At 50.1% G+C, this 20,087-nt stretch overlaps 1 protein-coding gene across 1 annotated transcript in view; it reads left to right on the forward strand.

Annotated features, from left to right (window-relative positions):
* LOC144734827 (transmembrane protein 266-like) overlaps nucleotides 1–20,087 on the forward strand; it is a 99,673-nt gene that overhangs the window by 23,003 nt on the left and 56,583 nt on the right. Inside the window, exons 3-4 of the mRNA XM_078617224.1 lie at nucleotides 5,433–5,506; nucleotides 11,924–11,980. Of these exons, the coding sequence (XP_078473350.1) occupies nucleotides 5,433–5,506; nucleotides 11,924–11,980 (131 nt within the window). The remainder of the gene's footprint in view (nucleotides 1–5,432; nucleotides 5,507–11,923; nucleotides 11,981–20,087) is intronic.

Genomic DNA, 20,087 nt, shown 5'->3' on the forward strand with positions numbered 1-20,087 from the left:
TTTTCTTTAAATTTTTCTTCCTTTTCTCTCCATTCCTCTCTCTCTCTCTGTATTAACCCTTCCATAAAACATTCATGGTGTTTTCGCATTTGCTCTGAAATGGTTTGCTCGATGCCCGCGAATGAAAACATCGCATCCTCTTGTGTTTTGAAACAATCGCGCATGCTCGCCCGTGGTGTCAATTGTCATAAATATCCGGACTCTTTTCGGAGAGCTTCTGATATGTGTATTTCACCCACCTACCATATGATACAATGTTTCTTTGTGACCAATAATACTCATTAAAAATCATCATAATTTTAATGATTGCTATTATTCTGATGTTCCCATTGTACTACCTTGTTCACCCTATTGTTATTGTTCCAATATTACAATTGTTCTACCTTGTGCATCCCATTGTTATGTTATTGTTCCAATATTCCCATTGTTCTACCTTGTGCATCCCATTGTTATTGTTCTGATATTCCCATTGCACTACGTTGTGCACCCCATTCTGCTCGTGACACCGATCACTCGACGCATTCCATCCTTCGATGGTCTTCATTAATTTTTTTTAAAACAACTTCGCATTTCCTTCAACCGTGGGGGGGGGGTCTCCCATCTCCTCTTGGTCTCCCGCGGCATCCGTGGCCACCCGATCGATCGCATGACCCATGACATTTGCCACGACCCCCGCTACATGACCACCCCACCCCAACCAACCTCCATCCCCCAACCCCTTACATGACCACCACCACCACCACCACCACCACCAACCGTCCAAACGTGACCCCCGTGACCCCCGTGACCCCTTCCACTCGAAGCCCCACGTGGCCCCGGCCCTGCTGTGGCCGACGAGGAGCCCAGCTCTGGCACATGATGCTCCTCAGCTACCGCCTCAACTGCTTCCTCGTGGCAGCGGTGGTTCTGGTAATTCTGCTGCTCACCTTCGAGCTCCTGATCGACGTTCGAATCCTGCAGTGTGAGTAACTCCCCCCCCCCTTCTCCTACTGCCACTACCGCGACTGCCGCAACCACTTCCGCAACCTCCAGCGCACGTGCCACGGTGGATGTGGCCAACCGCTCACTTGGCAATGTTTGCAGAGTTACGATCCGGCGTAACGGGCGAGAGCGACGATCCAGAGTGACCGTGTAAAGTTAGGATCCAGGGTAACGGGCTAGAGGGGAGATCCAGAGTGACCGTGTAGAGTTAGTATCCAGAGTAACGGGCTAGAGAGGAGATCCAGAGTGACCGTGCAGAATTACGATCCAGAGTAACGGGCTAGAGCAGAGATTCGGAGTGACCATGTAGAGTTAGGATCCAGAGTAATTGGCGAGAGCGGTGATCCAGAGTGACCGTGCAGAATTACGATCCAGAGTCATGGACAGGCGTTCTTCCGCTGTGCCGCTCTGCAGAGATCGCTACGAGCGGACCGGGGTGGGTCGGGGGGTAAAGAGGAGATGGTTCCTGGCACGCGATTCCTTGAGGAACCCCTAGACCCCGGATCCCGAATCATCAGCATTGTTAGCCGGAACCTCTCTCTGCCAATAGCCGCACCCCTGATATCTGCATCCCTCTCATCACTGCAATGGCGTCTTTTCTTCGAAACGCCCAATAGATAGTAGTAGCTGACCAGATTAATGTCACACCACCCTGCTCCCCCCCCCCCGGAGGCACACAGTGTAGGAGGGCCGTTCATTTCGATATTCCTGCCCGTTTGAATTCGTCTCCGACATAAAATTCAGTGAGCTTTTGCCTTTGCGATGTGCGTCGTCAAATGGTTTTCCATTTCGAGATTACATTCAGTTTGATCTCTCGCTCTCCGATGTGTGTGTGTGTGTCCCTACGTGCGTGGTGTGTGTGTGTGGCTGTGTATTTTTATGATGCAATGTTTTGTTGTTGTTATTATATACATTGTACGTGGCGCAGACCGGTCTCTTGACTTTCATCTTGGCTTTTCATCTTTTTCCCTCTGCGCCTCGACAGAAAGCGAAGGGGGGGGGGGGGGTGCGAGTGTTTGATTAGTCGCAGGCGAGGAACGGAGACCATTGTGAACGAACCGGCAGTGTGGAGAGAACCCTCCTGACTGACATACTAAGCAGCGGCACGCCGACGCAAACCACCTCCGTTAAAGGCTGCAGACTGACAGCGCGCATACGACGGAGTATTGGTGACCCAACGCGTAATGCAGTAGCAGCAGCAGCAGGAGTAGCTGCACGAGTGGCATCAGAAGAAGTAGCAGCAACAGCAACAGACAGCAGCAACAGTAGCCAACAGTAGCAGCAATAACAGGGACGTTAGCGGCAGCAGCGGCTGCAGTATCAGCGGCAGCAGTATTAGCTGCAGTGGCAGAAGTAGCATCAGAAACAGTCGCAGCAGCAGTAGTAGCAGCAGCAAAGTAACGGCAACTGCAGATTAAGCTGAACCCACAGCAGCATCAGCAGTAGCATCAGCAGCAGCATCAGCAGCAGCAGCTCGTCCCCACGCTGTTGATGTTCACCAGGGGCAGTGGTCTATATCCAGCTCCCCAGATTTTTTTTGTTTCGCCTTCTCCCCCCTCCCCTAACCCCCGCAAGCCACGACAACAAAATAAAAATAGACGTTTTTTTTTGTACAAAAATGCACAGCGCTAAATTACTTTTCCAGTGACAGGTATAAAAATGGCCTGGCCCAAAACACATCTCATGGCTTCATAGGGAAGGGGCCATAAAACATATCCATTCGTTCGGAAGTTCAATAGGAATGCTTCTCCAGCTCAGCCACACCAGTAAAAAATATATCTTCTAATCTTTGCCACCATCACTCGGTGACACGTAATCATTGCTTTTGTGATTTAAAAAATCCAAGCGCCTTTTTTCATCTTCGTTAAATTGCTGATTAAATCGATGGTTGTCTCCAAAGAATGATAGTGACAGTGTAAACATAATAATAATACGTTTAATAATTATTCATTTTTTTTTATTTACAGCCCTTTGTTAATCCACTGCTGGACGAGAGGTTTCCCCATGCCGTGTCAGTCAAGGGGATTGTTTGAGCAGGCCTGGAATCAGCTCAAGATGTTACTCAGCCTTGGCCGAGAATTGAACCCAGGCGGGCGGGTTCACAGCGCAGTGCGCGAGCCACCTTGCCAGGGACATGAATGATTGACTTCTTAAGCTACGAACTATGCTATTTTATGGCCTGGGCCAAAACAGATCTCATGGCTACTATACATTTCCACGTGACGAGCCACTTCGTTGAGCTAACATTTGTGACAGCTAGGTAGCTTCCAAAAAGAGCTATATTGCTCCAGTGGGCCTTACCTTGTAAAGTAAAAATAGATTTCGTTTTAATGTAACATTTAGCAAAAGGACGACAGCTATGGAGAGGCGTGGAGTGGCATCAACGGAATTGGCCATGATGAGCCCTCGACCTTAAATAAGTTGAATAATTGACCAGAGACGTAAGATCTTCTCTCACAGCTTCTGGTTGTGGTGGCAAAGAGTCGTTATTGGTACAACAGCAGCAGCAGCAAAAGGATACTCACGTTTACTGTTTGCACCAATTGGGGTCCATTTATATGGAGCGGTCTTGCCAATAACGTGTGGCAATCCATTGTCATTTGTTTAACAAGCTTGACTCTGCTGATGAGACCCAGAAGGTTGAAACCAGTTCAGAATTCGCTTGCTTAAACACATGCTTCTTGATAGTATTGATAATGTTGGTCTGGAAAGCCAATAGGCTGTTTGACTAAACGGATTCTTAGATTGACACGCGGAGATGCAGAATGCTGTTTGTGCAATGGAGCTGCAAAGGTCACTTCGTCAACTCGGCCACATGTTGACGAGCCAAGAAGCCACATGGATTTCCTCCTCAAATGCGCATTTAGGCATCGGTGCTCCATTCCCCCGTTCAAAGCTCTGGCTGAGCCTGTGCTGGAAATTCCTCATTCCGATGACAGGGGCGAATATAATTATCGATCAATCACTGTTGACTTCCCTGACAAAGCGGTACCCATTTTATCAACACCACAGGCATGATGGGACGGGTCAACCCTCCGATCGCGAGCCGCTCACTCCGCCGCTGACTGACCTGGCGGGATTTTTCTTTTGACGAGCGAAATTTCAATGGTTTTTCTTTTACTTTCGGTGCACATTCTTCGTAATGGATTTGGTCATTGCCACGTAAGCACCCGTGTGCACGTCACGTCCATCAAAGCTGCGTGTGCTCTTCTTCAATGCGGTAATGTACTCTCGCGCATTCTGCGCAAGAAGAGGCTAATTTGTGTCTCCATTCGTTAGCCTCATTACAACGCTTCTGTTGCATTTTTATGGATATTTTTTTCTGGCTTAAAGACACGTCTGGGTCATAATCATGTATTGCTGTGTATTATTTTTGTTGTTGTTGTATGTTAGCCTCTTTATAACAATAATAATGCGTTGTACAGATTCGCTCCTTACATAAGCTGCTGCTCGTGGCTCTGAATAATGCACGCATCACTCTGAAAGATATTTTAATGCACATTATTAAACTATTAAAGGAATGTGACCGCGGCATTGAGGCTACGATAAGTGCATTGTATATACAGTATATATATAACATTCTGTCTGCATATCGGGCTCAAATCGGGTCACCTGCCCACGCTTAAACAAGATTCTCAGGTGTAGCGAGTCTCCAGTATCAGCTCAGTCACCAATGGGCAAGCAAAAATAAAAATCCCCACATCTTAAAAGGTAACAAAAAATTACGTCGTCAGCATATCTATCATTTTGCGATGGCAATGTTTCTACGCGTACACATGCAATGTACATGCGAAGAAATTACTTGTCCACGTGGTTTTACGGTGAAGCCAGACAGCGCGACAACTTTATTATTTTCTAAGGCTGGCTGAATCGTCCGAGCGGTTTGTGATCAGGATGATGGGGATACAATGGACTTGTTTATGTGCATGAATTAATCATTCATTAGAAATCTGGCTCCAATCACAGACGGAAGAACAATACACTTTGATGACAAGTACTCAGGGTATAATAAACAAGTGCCTACGTAGCGTTTTTTGGAAGAGATACATTTATTGAAGTGACCATCACATTTTGGTTCGTGATGTCAACTTCTGTGGGGCAGAGGGGGAGCCCTCCTCGTCCTCCTCCTTCCACGACTTCGACAAACGATCTCACTCTGCTCACCCGGGAGAATTCCCAAAGAACGTTTGCCACAGCTCACGACCAAAAGTCTGACCGCACAAAACCCTTGCGTGTGTTGAACTTCTTTCGCACCGTACGTCGAGCACAACCGCGACAATCGTGGGGTGCGGGGGAAAGACGACAAAATAAACAAACAAAGCGGATCTAAATAAGAATTTTGAAAAAGTCGGGTTGTACCACGTGTCGTTCGGCATCTGTTCTCTTCCAAGACCTCCTGCGCCCCCACCCCCCATCTCACCTTACTCCTCTCTCCTCTTCCCTCCCCGCAGTCAGGAATGCCGTCGACACCGCGGCAGTGATGCACTGGATCAGCTTTCTCATCCTCACCGTCTTCTTCGTGGAGGTAAACGCGCAAAATGACGAATGCCACCGTCCCTTCCTCCATCCCCCCCTCCACTGCCCCCCCCCTCACCCCACCACCACCGTCCCCTCGTCGACAACGGCGACCCCCCGCACGAGCGAACCTCCGGCTCCCCCTCTATCTTCCGCGCCGCCGATAACCATCGGGAGACGGACATGGGAACAGGTGTCTGATGGGGGGGGGGGGGGGGGAGAGCCCGATTCGGCGTCGCGTTGGACCGCGCGGCACAGACTGATATCCCCTGCGCTAGGTATCTCGCTCCGGGCGAGATAGCGTCGCTGCGCGTCTGCCACCTCAGCCGACAGTCACCGTCCCCCAACCCCACCGCTCTCTCTCTCTCTCTCTGTCTCTTTATTTTTGCGACAACGTTGCACTTTATCTCGCGCAGAGCAGCCGCGCCGTTTGACGGAGTGGGGCAAGTTTTTTTTTTTGGGGGGGGGGGGGGTTCTTTCCCTGCAGTTTTGCTCAGCCAGCAGTGATCTCGTTAGACCTCGGACGCATCGCGACGCCTTTCGTCGGTAGATCACTTTCAAGCCTTTTACACGAGCTATTGAATATCCCTTCGAAGGAGTCATTATAAATATATGTTTTTTTTTAATTAAGGGCTGTGTGAGTTTTAAAGCGGCACGTGTTAAAAACGACTTGGCCCTGCCCGTGAAGCTGGTGATAATGATGGAGCTGCTGAAGGTTTGTGTAAGAGGGGGGAGGGGGGGGGAGGGATTTTTGTTCGTCTTTAATGGTAATTAAAATGAAGGGCTTGCTTGGGTGCTGCACTCCTCGGCATGGTAAGCGCGGTTGGGAAACCTCCCATTGCAGAGTTGCAAGAGAGGTGCCATCCACGACAGGGCGCGCTCCAAAAGATCTCGCCCCGGGCTCTCGGTGTTGTTCGCAACGTAGCGCGGGATAATGAACGCAGACCTTTGTCGATCCCGTGGCGGAATTGCGGCCCTCCCCAGAGCCATGTTGATCATAGGATGGTGTTTGACCGTACTTCGTCACTCTGCGGAGTGCAGTGCTGGCGAAGACCCATGCGGATGGCGCTCGCCTCTTAATGTTAGCCGTGGCAGGGGAATCCAACTCTGGCTACTGGGTCCGTAGAGCGGCGTGCTAACCGCCGTGCCATCGCCTCCCCAGCTGCCGTCCGTCTGCCTGCAGCTCTGGTTGCGCGTGCGACGATCCGTGTCATCGTTCACGTCGCTAAAGAGCGCCGCTGATGTCAATGTGCGTAATTACCATCACATTTTTAACGATGCGAAGAACGTTTATGAATCTGTGCGCATTTCACCTGCCATAGTGAATTGATGAACGCGGACTCTCTGACTTAAGGGTCATGGAATGAGAGCCGACATTGCGCGCAAGGAAGCGTGGAGAGGTGCAATCTGTAAATGACAGTGAGACGGGACGAGGAGAGGCACGAATCAGAGGACCCTGACAAGTTGGAGACATCATATGGACTGGTAACAAAGAGTCGGAGGGCTTGGGTCATGACCTATTGCTGGCGAGGACGACGACCCGTGCGCTAATCTGGCGGTGACGGCACGGCAGTCAAAAATGAGGGGAACACATCCTAGAGAACGGCGGGCCCCCGTGGAGATGGAGCGATGAGATCAGATTGTGTGAGACAGCGAGGTGGGTTGAGGCAGCGTAGGACCGGGGGATGGTTAAGGCGCTGGGAGGCTTTCACCCCGGAGTGGGTGGGACGTGGGGGAAAGTTGGACGTGCGAAACTAATCGCTTGGTCGGTGTACATCAAGAGACGCAAGGGTTGAAGGAAAACGTCAAACAGTAAAGTTATGCGAATACATGACTAGCTAATTAACTAAAACAAATACTTTTTTTTTTATAGAAGCATCCTGACCACAAATAATAGCTCAACTAAGTGGTTTATCACGTGAACATTTATAGCAGCCAAACACTCTAAACGCGCATTGATTCTAAATGTTGAGAGAGCCGTGAGAAAAATCCACGCGACCACGGGGATAGAGACACGCGAACTCCAAATGTACAGCAGGCGTCAGGATCTGGGTGAAACTCACAACCTCCTGCATACCAGGCGAGGTAGCTAACATCTCGCCATCGTGGCGCCTCTGGGTATCACTGCCTGCCACTTCCTGCTCCCTTGTGGCTGCACGTTGATGACATCACACCACGTATTAAAGGCCCAGGACTGGAGGACATCTTCACAATTCTGGCAACTGCCTGATGATGCTGGTTGTATAAGCGAAATGTCGCACTGCATTGTTAAATGTTGTGAGCTCACTCTCGAACGTAACAGCGCTTGTGCTGCTGATGCAGTAATACATTGGCCATGTTTATTCATCACGTGGCAGCTTTATTAGTTAGCCGTGTCGGGTGGAGAAGGGTTTACAACGCAGTTTACTCACCCAATCTGACCCCCCAAAAAGTATATTATGAATCATAAATGATCTTCATGTATGTATGTATTTTGAACTTCTTTCGCACCGCACATAGCCAAACGTGCTCATCGGAGGTGCAGGTTATTTATAGTTAGAAGTTGAGATCCCATTGCGACGAAGTGTCTCTTTTTCAAGGTAGACCTGTGTAAAAGAAAATAGTAAGGCTCGCATTTTAATAGTAAATCATTCTAACGTACGTGTTTCACCCGGCGCAGTGGTTAGCGCACTGTGCGATGAACCCAGCAAGTTTTATGTTCGGCCGATCCTGGGCGCACACCTTTACCAACCCACAATGCCCAGCGTGGCGAGGCATGGTAGAACAATAATCATAATAATAATAATTAACATTTTGTAAGGCGCATTTCTTCCGTAGATCCCAATGCGCCAAATTATTTTTTATTATCTAGAAAAGTTGCAGCGAGCATCAAGGCGTTTTTACCACAGGGGTTCTGCACTAAAATGTTCAACCGATGCATCATCGAGTGTATTGGGTGTGGGAGGAGACCCAGATAAAAATACCCTCGCGTATGAAGAGATACCACTCACAAAATCCATACAAATAGGTCGGCACCTCATGTCCCATTCTGCCAGCTGCCAGTGACTTCGTAGCCCAGCAGGAGGGGATGATCATCACGCACGTGACGATCTCAGCATGATCCACCAACCCTGCCTCAAAAGCCCACTCCTTGAAAAAAGATAATGCACGTGACACTACGTGCGATTAATGTGCTGCATTTTAATTTCCATGCCGACTTCGGTACAGCTTAGGATTCGAGAACGCACATCGCAGCAAATTAAACAGCGTTCGTCATCGTCCTCCTGAGTCGTGATCTATCCACTACGGGACGAAGCCGCGAGCCGTCACCGTCTCTCACGTTTATCCGCGAAGAGACGACGCACCTCGCTCCTCCCGCAGCCCCCAAGTCGATCTCATCGCCGTTGGGCGCGTTTCACCCCCTTCGGCCGCCACACCTCGGCCACCGTCGATCTACGGGAAACCGATCAAGCATTCCGCGGGATCGCCGATAGAGCATCTCTAAGAAAAGCTGTCTCGGGTGTGGACCAATCAACTTCAAGGACAGTGCATATCATTATCATCATCATCAGAGTTGTTTCTTTTTGTTTGCATTTTGACTGTTTGTGTTGTGGTCATTGCAAACATGATGCCTTGTATAAAGGTGTCAGTTTTTGTACCAGTTGAAAGGGTAAAAACCTATTACTATAGAGCATCTCGTGTTTTGCTCTGGGATCGCGAGCGTCCCTCGGTCGATCCCGCCCGCTGTAGCGCCCTGGGGTTTTTTGCGCACCGTCCCCTCCAAAATGTTGGCGTGCCGCGGCTTCGGCTTTGCAAGGAAAGACACGCGGTGCCTCCAAGTGCGACGCGGCTTGAATGACAAATGATTTTTTTTTGCTCCTCCCACTCCTCCTCCCCTTCCTCCTCCTCCACCGCTTGAAATGTTACGGCTGGGATCTCGTGGGTGGGGGTAGACGGCAGGGGAGGTCACAAGCCGTGACTCCTGGCAACTGCGCTGGCAGTGTTTTAGCATTGCTCCTTCGCTCGCTCCGATTCTCATGGTTGGGCTGCCTGCCTACCAGTAAAATAGCCCTCCCCGTGGCAAGCGAGATTGCAATCGTGGGGGCTCACGTCTCTCAAAGGCCGCCGCCGCCGCCGCTCACGGGGGGCCTTCGAACGTCCGCCGCTGTGTCGTTAATAATCGAGCGGTGCAAATAAAACAGGGGTCATCATAATAATAATCACGACGACAAGCGGATTTTTATTTATTTATTTAAGACTATCGTGCTGATTAGACGTATTATAGCAGGGGATTTTTTAAAAATGCATTCGTAAAAATTACGTGAGTTTATGATAGTTATAATGCGTTGATTGATGAATGCATAGGAAAAGAAGAATATTATTAAAGCATATATTTTTTTAAATAAATACATCCAGCCTAGTAGTGCAATAGTGGAGTAATTGACCCACAATCTCAGTTGGGGGTCGACTCAGCCCATCATCCCTCCGGGGTTGATACAATAAGTACCAATGTGTGGGGATGCCAGCAGTAGCTGTCTTATGGATAGACTTGCCTCCGACCATAGGAATGTGGAATTTTCACCACAGGCTCAGGAGATGAGTGCTGTTCCATGCGCATTTGAGCAGGCAACTACTTTGCATTGTTTATGAACGCTTTACAAGGGCCGTTATGTCTCTCTCTGTCTCCCTGCAACATGGCGACATGATCACTCGAATAAACACTGCTACAACATTAATTAATTTTCCATTTAAAGCTTTCGTGACTGCAGGGATTCATATTCTTGGTTCTTTCGGTAAAGTCACGTAGAAGGGAAGTAATAAAATAATAAAAATAAAACATAATAAAATAATTCTCACGACGTTTCGGCCACAACGCAAGCAGCCGTCCTCAGGTGTCTCCCCGACAGACCTGGTCTCCACCTGAGGACGGCTGCTTGCGTTGCGGCCGAAACGTCGTGAGAATTATTTTATTATCTTTTATTTTTCTTATTTTATTACTTCCCTTCTACGTGACTTTACCGAAAGAAACAAGAAGAACATTAATTAAACTTTAGCGTAAAGTTGCGTTGCCGAAGACAAAACGAGCGCCAAAAAGTAGTATCCTCTGCAAATGATTTCAGGATACAAACGCACGTGGGAAAGTGCTGCATAAGCCACGGGCGCGCGCGTTTTTTTTTTATTAATCTTGTTGTTGTTGTCGTAACTACACTGACATCCATGTGCAAATCACGGCGGTTCCATCCGCAAGCAGAAGCGCGTTGCTAATGTAAGTACGACGAACCCACCCGCTCCAAGCGGCAGACACCGACGTGAACGCGCCACGGCCTGCGGGCCGGTGAGATTAAAGCGAAGCGAGACACCTCCGCACCGGAGGTGCATCCTGCACGCGCAGGTGCGATTGTGCGCATGCGCACGCGCGCGCGTTAAAATCGGTCGTCCGCTAATGAAGGCTTTGTTTTTGAAGCTGTTGCCGTGGTGCAATAATTATAACAATGAATAAATGAATGCGAATAAATTGAAATCGAGGGGGATAACTAAACTATTCACCCTACCCACCACCTTCCACAGCGTCTTTTAAAAAATGTCAGCATAGGGAATCGGTTTTACGAATTCGATGTTATTGTTTTTAACACACGTGGTGATGTAGCAGCAACTTACGGCTGCAAATGTCAAAATACACATGTTGTATGCAATGTACATACGAATCGCATTCCGTCGATTTTTACACAAGCGACCCTAATCGATGTTAATCGATGGACCCATACATCATAACACCTCGAATAATATTTCCACGATGCCAATTCAGTCTATGACTCCTCAGGGGTTATTGTATGAGTACCAATTTGTATGTAGCAAACAGCGGTTATCATGTAGAAATACCGGCTCCTGTCATGGCAATGTGGAATTGCCACCCACAGGCTCACGGCTGCCACTGGAGATGACCACTGTCCCATTACTCAATTGAGCTGGAAGATTCGTTGCCGCTTGATTCTGAATGCCGATGGTCGTGTCAGCTCGTGATGATGACACAGGTGATGATACATGTGTACGATGTTGACGTATCTTGTACGTGTGTTGCTGAACTTTCGCGCCGTACGTAGCCAACCGTGCAGATCGGACGTGCGGGCTGATGAAGACTCGATGTTTGTCGCGATCATGCCAATGACTAAAATGCATCTGAATGCACCCACACAGGCTTCATTTCTCATTGAACATTGTATGGAGCCCTCCCCCCCAAACACCCCTGGACTGCACATCCGGGCAATTATTTTCCAGGACTTAGCCCCGGACATTAACCACTGCCTTTTCACCCCCCCCCCCCCAATCACCACCCCCACCCCCACAACACCCACCCCCACCACCCCACCCCTCCCAAACTCTCGTCCACTGCTCGCGTTGCGGACCCTCTCGCTAACTCCCATCCCTCCTCCCGTCTCTGCCTTTGCAGAGTATCTGCAGAATCATCGTCATCGGCCTGGGGGACTACATCGAGAACAAGCTGGAGGTAACGCGCCCCCAGCCCCCTCGCCGCTTCCCCGACCCCTCCGTGTTGTCTCCGCCGTCACCGCCGTCACGCCCGTGCGTTCATGAGCAGCACCGCGGTTGTGAACGCCGATCAGCCGGTCGCGTGCGCAGCCGCTGTCCATTGCGTCGTCGCAGTCGTAACTTTGACGTCGTTATTGGCTCCGACTTATGGATGCGTTCCTGCCGAGAGGGTTTTGGGGGGGGGGGGGTGTTTGTTCCGTTCCGGTTTTTTTTTTCGACGCGCGGAAAAATGGAATCTCGCGATAATTAGGCGCGTGCTTCGTATTTTTTGTCTTCCTGTAACAGCTTTGCGTGCCGTGTTTTTGCCCGAGACTCGCGCCGCGATATTTTATTTTACGGCCTCGTCCGAATTTACGACATCATTACTTCCTTGCTCAGCGGCCGATCGCGAATAATGATTTGGACAGATGCATTTTTCTGTTTGTTTCCCCTTTGCCGCTGTGCTGTATTTTGTGAGCGCTTACAATGAAACGGGCACTCGAATTTCAATTAAATTTTTTATTTCATAGTCTGCATTTCTCGAACTAGAGATGGCCATCATGCAGCAGCGGATTGAACATAGCTGTTGCCGCTGCTAATTATGATGATACATTTTCAAACGTCGAGCGAGTTTGCCCCGCTGAATAAGGCGACGCTCTCCTGTAAGATGACATTTTAAAGTTGTTGATTTTTTTTTCAAATTAAAGGCAAAGGCGCAGCGCTGCAAACTGCTCGCTCGCGTCACTGCTGACAGATAGAGGCGCCTCCACCAGAGGGAGCCCTGGAAACCTTCTCTAGAGTTTATTTTGGGGTGTGGGGGGAGGACCCGGACATCTTGGACGAGGTGGGAGCAACCCACACCCATGCGCCCACCACGCACCGAGCGCCCGACCAATCGACGCACAACGCCTCGGGGCTTTCGTAATGTTGCCCCCTGGTGGTGTTTCAGCTGCCGCGCCGGGGGAGATCGAACCCTCCCCCGCCCACTCCCCTCCCCGCGGCGACGCGACGAACGCCACGGTGCGTGAATGTCGAAAAGCAAAGAAAAGGGGAGCGCGTGACGCGAACGCGTCTCTCTCCTCGTGCGGGTGAGCGGCGCGCTTGGATTTTGCGCGACAGAAACTCGATCGGACAGAAAATAGGCGGTGGCGAATTGTTGAGGCTTGGTGGGGGCGGGGGGAGTGGAGGGGGGTGGGTGGGGGCGGGGGGAGTGGAGGGTGGAGGGGGGTGGGTTGAGGGGTGGAGGGGATGGGGTGGAGGGGAGTGGGTTGGGGGTGGAGGGAGGTTGGTTGGGGGGGTAGGTTGGGGGATGCAGGGAGGTGGGTGGGGGGGTGGAGGGGGGTGGGTTGGGGGGGTAGTTTGGGGGGTGGAGGGGTGGAGGGGTGGAGGGGGGTGGGTTGGGGGGGTAGTTTGGGGGGTGGAGGGAGGTGGGTGGGGGGGTGGAGGGGAGTGGGTTGGGGGGGTGGGTGGGGGGGGTAGGTTTGGGGATGGTGGGGGGTGGAGGGAGGTGGGTGGGGGGGTGAAGGGGGGTGGGTTGGGGGATGTGGAGGGGAGTGGGTTGGGGGGGTGGGTGGGGGGGTAGAGGGGGATGGAGGGGGGGGCCCTCTGGTGCCCCCTCACGCGCCGGGCCGCCTGCGTGAGCGGAATACTCCGCTCGTCGCCATGGAAACCGCGTACTTTTTTTTCTTCTTCTTCCTCCTCCTCCACCTCTCCTTCCCATCCTTCCTTCCTTCCTTCACCCCCCCCCTCTTCGCCCTCCCCGCTCCCCCGCGGCCCCTTCCGCCCAACAATCGCCGCGTCGAGGAGCCGCAAGCAATCAGGCGGGGAAATGACGCAAATAAATTGGCATTTCTCACCGCACGTTGGGATTCTTTCATTCGCGGAGCGACGCTCCTGCCCCGCATCCCCTCGCCGCCGCGCGTCTCCAAGAACCGGACGATGTGAAGCGCCGCCCGACGAGACGAAAACGAGGGGGGCTGGGGGGATGGGGTGGGGGCTGGCCGTGGTGGTGGGGGGGGGTGTGGACGTCTTTTCTTTCTTTTCGTTCGCCCGGTGTGTCCGCGCCGCGTTATAGCAGGCGGACATCTCCCCCCACCTCTCCCCACCTCCCCCCACCTCCTCGTGGCAGTCGCTGCCCTCCGCCGCCTCTGCCGTGTGCAAGGCAGTCGCTCTGCGTGGCGGTGGAAGCGCCGCCAATGCGTCGCAATGTATCACCATCATCATCACCATCATCATCACCATCACCATCATCACCATCATCATCACCATCATCATCACCATCATCATCATCACCATCATCATCATCACCATCATCACCATCATCATCACCATCATCATCACCATCATCACCATCATCACCATCACTATCATCACCATCATCATTACCATCATCATCACCATCATCATCACCATCATCATCACCATCATCATCACCATCATCATCACCATCATCACCATCATCATCATCATTATCATCATCACCATCATCATCACCATCATCATCACCATCATTATCATCATCACCACCATCACCATCATCACCATCATCGGATCACCATCATCATCATTACCATCATCACCACCACCATCATCACCACCATCATCACCATCATCATCACCATCATCATTACCATCATCATCACCATCATCATCACCATCATCATCATCACCATCATCATCACCATCATCACCACCATCACCATCATCACCATCATCACCATAATCGGATCACCATCATCATCATCATCATTACCATCATCACCACCACTATCATCACCACCATCATCACCATCATCATCACCACCATCATCACTATCATCACCATCATCACCACCACCACCACCATCATTACAATCATCATCACCACCATCATCACCATCATGATCACCACCATCATTACCATCATCACCACAACCACCATTATCACCACCACCATCATCACCGTCATCATCATCATCTTCGTCGTCGTCCGTTCGCTTTCCCAAAACTGTCGCCGAGGCGTGCCGCGAGGTCCAACCACGGCCTGTGTCGTAATCCGTTGCCGTGATTGATTCATCGATCCGAGAGTTCCTTTACCAATGACCTGACCTAGGCGAGGGCCCCTCTCTCGTCGTTGCACGGATTGTGGGAGATTGGCAGCAGCCTTTCGTAGGGTGGGGGGGGTCTTTATCCAGCAGTGGATGGACCATGGCTGATGATAATGATGATGAGGGCCTACTGATACTGAACATTGAAGAACATTGAAACGGCAAGTCTCTTTTTTTTTAAAGAGAGATCTGGGTAACTTATGATGGGGGGGGGGGGGGGGTGAGGAAGGGGGATTAGGGGGGTGGGGTGCGCGTAAAACAAAATCAGCGGTGCAAGATTTGACAAAGGAATAAATTTGTGCAACTCAAAAGCGGTGACATGAATCACGAAAAAGAAAAAAGAAATCAGATTTAGTGCGCGGAGGAGCGGAGAAAAATGCGGTGACGGCGTTGAGTTTTACTGCGGCAGCAGAGACGAGGTGCATCAGCAGCAGCAGCTGCAGCAGCAGCAGAAGCAGCAGAGACGAGCATCAGCAAGCTGCAGCAGCAGAGACGAGCATCAGCAAGCTGTAGCAGCAGCTGCAGCAGCAGCTGCAGCAGCAGCAGCTGCAGCAGCAGCAGAGAAGATGTGCAGCAGCAGCAGCTGCAGCAGCAGCAGAGACGAGCAGCAGCAAGCAGCTCCCTCCCGTCGCGGGCTGCGGGTCGGGCTCGTAAACTTAAACGTTACACGGATCAGAGACAACACAATGAGCAATTTAATCATAATTATATAAAAAAAGAACACATAACCTATTGCAATAACTTACAGGAAAGTAAGAACGAGATGATTGATATTTGTCCATGGAGGAGGCAAGGTGGTGGAATGAGCTGTGATCGTGGATATCCGATTTACATTCCCGGTCACGGCTCACACAGGTGGTGAACGATCGTTCCTGGCCCCTTCATCAACATGCACTGAGCAGCGCAGTGAAGTATCGTCAAAGAATGCCCTTGATCAACACGATGCTGAGAGGCCGACATTCAGCGGTGAATCTACAAGGGGCTGAGCGTGATTTTAATACGGCCAGGAAAGCCATACAGAGTGTTGAGACTAAATTTCAGGATGGATTTGGCAATTTCTGCATTCATATGTTTAACCAATTCTCATTAATGAGTGTTACGTAGAGATGTATTTTGAACTTCGTTCGCACCGTATGTAGCCAATTGTGCTAATCGGAGGTGCCAGAGCACCTGGGGAAAGTCCACTTAAAACTTTGCACTGAATGAATGATGAATGATAATGATTGAATGATGAAACCATACATTTGCTGTACAGCCATCTCCTGGACACCTCTCAGCTTGAGCACAAATCTGCAGGATCCACCAATCCTTGCCTCCGTAGCACCGGACCGCCGGCGGTCACCCGGACGTTCATCTGGGTGACCGATTTTGGTTCTTAAACTCGTAGCCCAAGGAGGCGCGGCACAAACCGTGAGATTCGGAGCGAGCGGAGGAGCAATAAAAAAACAAAACCACAGTTGACTCGGTGGAAATAGTTGCATTCATCCGAGTTGTCACAAGATAGGGCCTGCCTAATTAAACATATATTTAGCAAATTTCTCTCTCACAAAAATGGAACAGCCACACTTGAGAAAATAACAAACACATTTTAAAATGGAGTCAGATACGGTGACATGGCGACACGCTTTCGATAAAACTATTACCGGCGATAGCAGAAGATGTTATCACCGCATCACCGATTTGCATGGTCGGCTACGTAAATCGGGAAAGAAGCTCAACATACGCACATGGTGGTCTGAAAATTGCACGAGAGTACTCAAGGCGTCAACATAAATGGACAAAATATTCACCGTCTCATATTTGCTGATGCCATAGAAATTGAATAAGTCATGTCTAGCAAATTTCGCTCAACAATTGGAGATAACCGTGGGAGAGACGCAACAGGAATCACAGGGAAGGTGGACCTGGAGGGGGAAAAAAAGACGAGAAATAAAGAGCGAGTCTGAAAAATGTAACTTGGTAATACAAACTGATAAACCGGTGTGAACATTTACACAGAGTGCACATAAACTTTAATTTTGTTTAACCGGTTGAGAACCCAAGAGACCAGCATAGTCTCGCTCGCAAGAGTGACCGTCTGACCTGCGGTGACACGCATCGGAGCCATGGACGTTGGCTAGAGTAAACTGGAACAAATGCTGGAAGAGTACGGAAATAAGCGTGGGGTGTTTCACGTCTGGAATTGCACTAAGTTATAAAATAGGAACACAGTAGACCAGGGAACAAAAGCCAGTCTCATAGACATCACATTGACTGTAAAGAAATGTAAGCGGGTCTGTTGCCCTTCACCGGCACCTCCAATTAGCACGGTTGGCTACGTACGGTGTGAAAGAAGTTCAACATGCGTAGCATACATAGGCGTCACTGCAAGGGACGATGGTACCCGGTGGCAGCCAAAGGAGGGATTTGCTTCCAAGGGAACATCCACCGCGGAGCTGGAGATCAGCCGATGTGCAGGAACTGGACGGATTGGTACATCGCAGGAGAATCAGAGATGCCGGCGACGGCTTAAGGAGGCCTTCACCTAGCAAGTGATGTCATCGTGCCGATGAAGACGATTGACGATGATGATTTTCTTGGAGACACCAGTCGACGCAGAAGGCGGCAATACAGCAGCAACCTTGCGGAGCCATGTGGGCCCCGGTGATGTTCGCATGATGAGTGAATTGCCTTGAGGAATAGACTAATTTCATTAAGAAATGTCAGCACATTTTTTTTCCTCTGCTCACAGTTTTTCCCAAGTTGACGGCAAACCTGTTTACGTAAAGCTGCACGCCGATCGTCAGTGTGTGTTTTTTTAAAAATCTTCCTTCATTTTTTTTTCGCATCGAGAGATTCATTCGATGCCCCGGAGTTAGTACGAGTGACGGCGGCTCAGGCGAGCACGCACGCGATGACACACGTGCGTTTCGGGGACGACCGCGAACGCCGCCTCTCGGCTCAGAACCGATGGGCCTCGCGTCTCGCTGTCGGGGCCGCCGCAGAAAAAAAAACCCGGCCGGGTTTTCGCTCCGCGATCGCCCGCCCCTTCGGAGAGCCGTGGCGCTAATAGACTTTAACGAAACAATAATGACGGCCGAGCTACCGGCCGGCACCTGTGGGACGCGAGAGCGAGCCGTCCCGTTCTCTGGGACGAGCGTTTTAATCCGTTTTTTTGGGGGGGGGCGGGGGGGGGCGCTCGCTGATTAAACCCAGCGCGGACCGTTCGCTACGCAGCCAGTGTTTCCCCATGCCCCTACCCCCGTGTCCCGAGCAGGAGATGAAATATGACCTTCGCTCGGCTATTTGTTATTGTGCATTTCAAAAATGAAGACAAGGGTAAATAATTTGCCGGTTTTGTGCTGTCTCCTCCTCACCACTCTGTGATTTATGATTCTGGGGATTTGCATTCCCACAGCTAGTTACGGCGCTGTGGCACCGTGCCAAAGCCTACCTCTTGCTTTGCCCGGTTACTTATTTATCACCTCCGACATGGCCCAGCTTAAAGGGCCGTCTGCCCCGTTCGCCTGCATTTTCTGCACGGCCAATGTCTGCCGTGCGTGCACGCTCACGTTTTTTTCCGCTACGGAAAGCCGCCAATTCCATGGTCACCCGTTTCTAGGCCGCGTCTGATGTTCTCTAATTTGACGGTTTGTTTTCGCTCGGTTCGCTTGGCGCGTCGCCGTGGCGAGATATTTACTCCCTCGCCTTGTATGCAGGAGGTCGTGGGTTCGATCCCGACCCTGACGCCTGTATATTTGGAGTTTGCATGTTCCCCCCGTGGTCGCATAGATTTTCTTCTTGGTCCTCCGGTTTTTACCTCCACATTTAGAAACATGCGTTTTTGGCTGAAATTGCCACGTGATAAGCCACTTCGTTGAGCTACCATTTGAGGCCAGGTCACTTCTGAAAAAGAGCTACATAGCTCGGTGGGCCTTACCTGGGAAAATACAATTTTTTAGCTTTTGACTGACGAGGTGGGCAGCAGATGGCATTGCAGTGAATGCCATCGTTGTGCTGTACTTGAAAGATACAATGTCTGGGCTCCCCACCTTCATCAATGCGTACTCACTAGCATGGCGAAGTCTTGCCATAACAATAGAGAAGCCCCATGATCTGCACAGCGCATGGAGGCCCTCATCCAGCAGTGCGTTGACAAACATAAAATAAGTACAATTGTCATTATTGCTATACTGTAGCGCACTTATTTCAGTAGACTGCCTGCAGGCTATTGAATTACAGAAAATCTTAGCACATCATCCGACTGAGGTTGATAAAATGAGCACCGCTTTTTGTGAAGTTAGCAGTGGCTGTCGTACGCAGTGTAGTCCTCGTCAAAGAAATGTGGAATTTACACCACGAGCACAGGCCCTCCAATGGAGATGATGCCAGGCCCTTGCTTGTTACTCTCGATCTAGATCATTCATCAAAAAAGTGATTGCTCTTTTCTGCACAATTCACAAATTGTCACAAAGTACCAAATACAAATTTCAATTTAGGTCAGAAATGCAGAACAGTCAGTGCGTGTGATTGCCATACTAAATATTTGCATTCCTTGACAAATACTTCCCGGCAGAGTCTGGTCCTGGGGTTTCCTTCCGCCTGTGTCTTAACTAGACTCGCCGCGCGATATGACGATGCCACGATATACGGTTAATCGTGTCATCCGTTTTGCAACTCACCATTACATGACACGGTTATCAATGCTCATTCAATTTTTCCGAAATATTTTATTATTTGACGGAATATTCATTAAAATAACAAACTTTGGCGTTTGAAACAACGTTAGAAACAATTAGAATGTTACCGATAAAAATGCTTTGCACATCATTTTTTCCCCAAAATAATACTGTGGCACGGTAATTATATGATATCACCATCGTGCCCGTCTTAATCAAGACCTCCGATTAGCACGGTTGGCTACGTACGGTGTGAAAGAAGTTGAACATACAAACAAGACATGGGGATTATCCCAGTGTGCCCCATCTCCTCGCCGATACTATCCAAGTTGTGGAACTTCGC

Source organism: Lampetra planeri, chromosome 3, assembly GCF_965212315.1.
Source record: "Lampetra planeri chromosome 3, kcLamPlan1.2.h2, whole genome shotgun sequence".
In the NCBI taxonomy this organism is placed as follows: domain Eukaryota; kingdom Metazoa; phylum Chordata; class Hyperoartia; order Petromyzontiformes; family Petromyzontidae; genus Lampetra; species Lampetra planeri.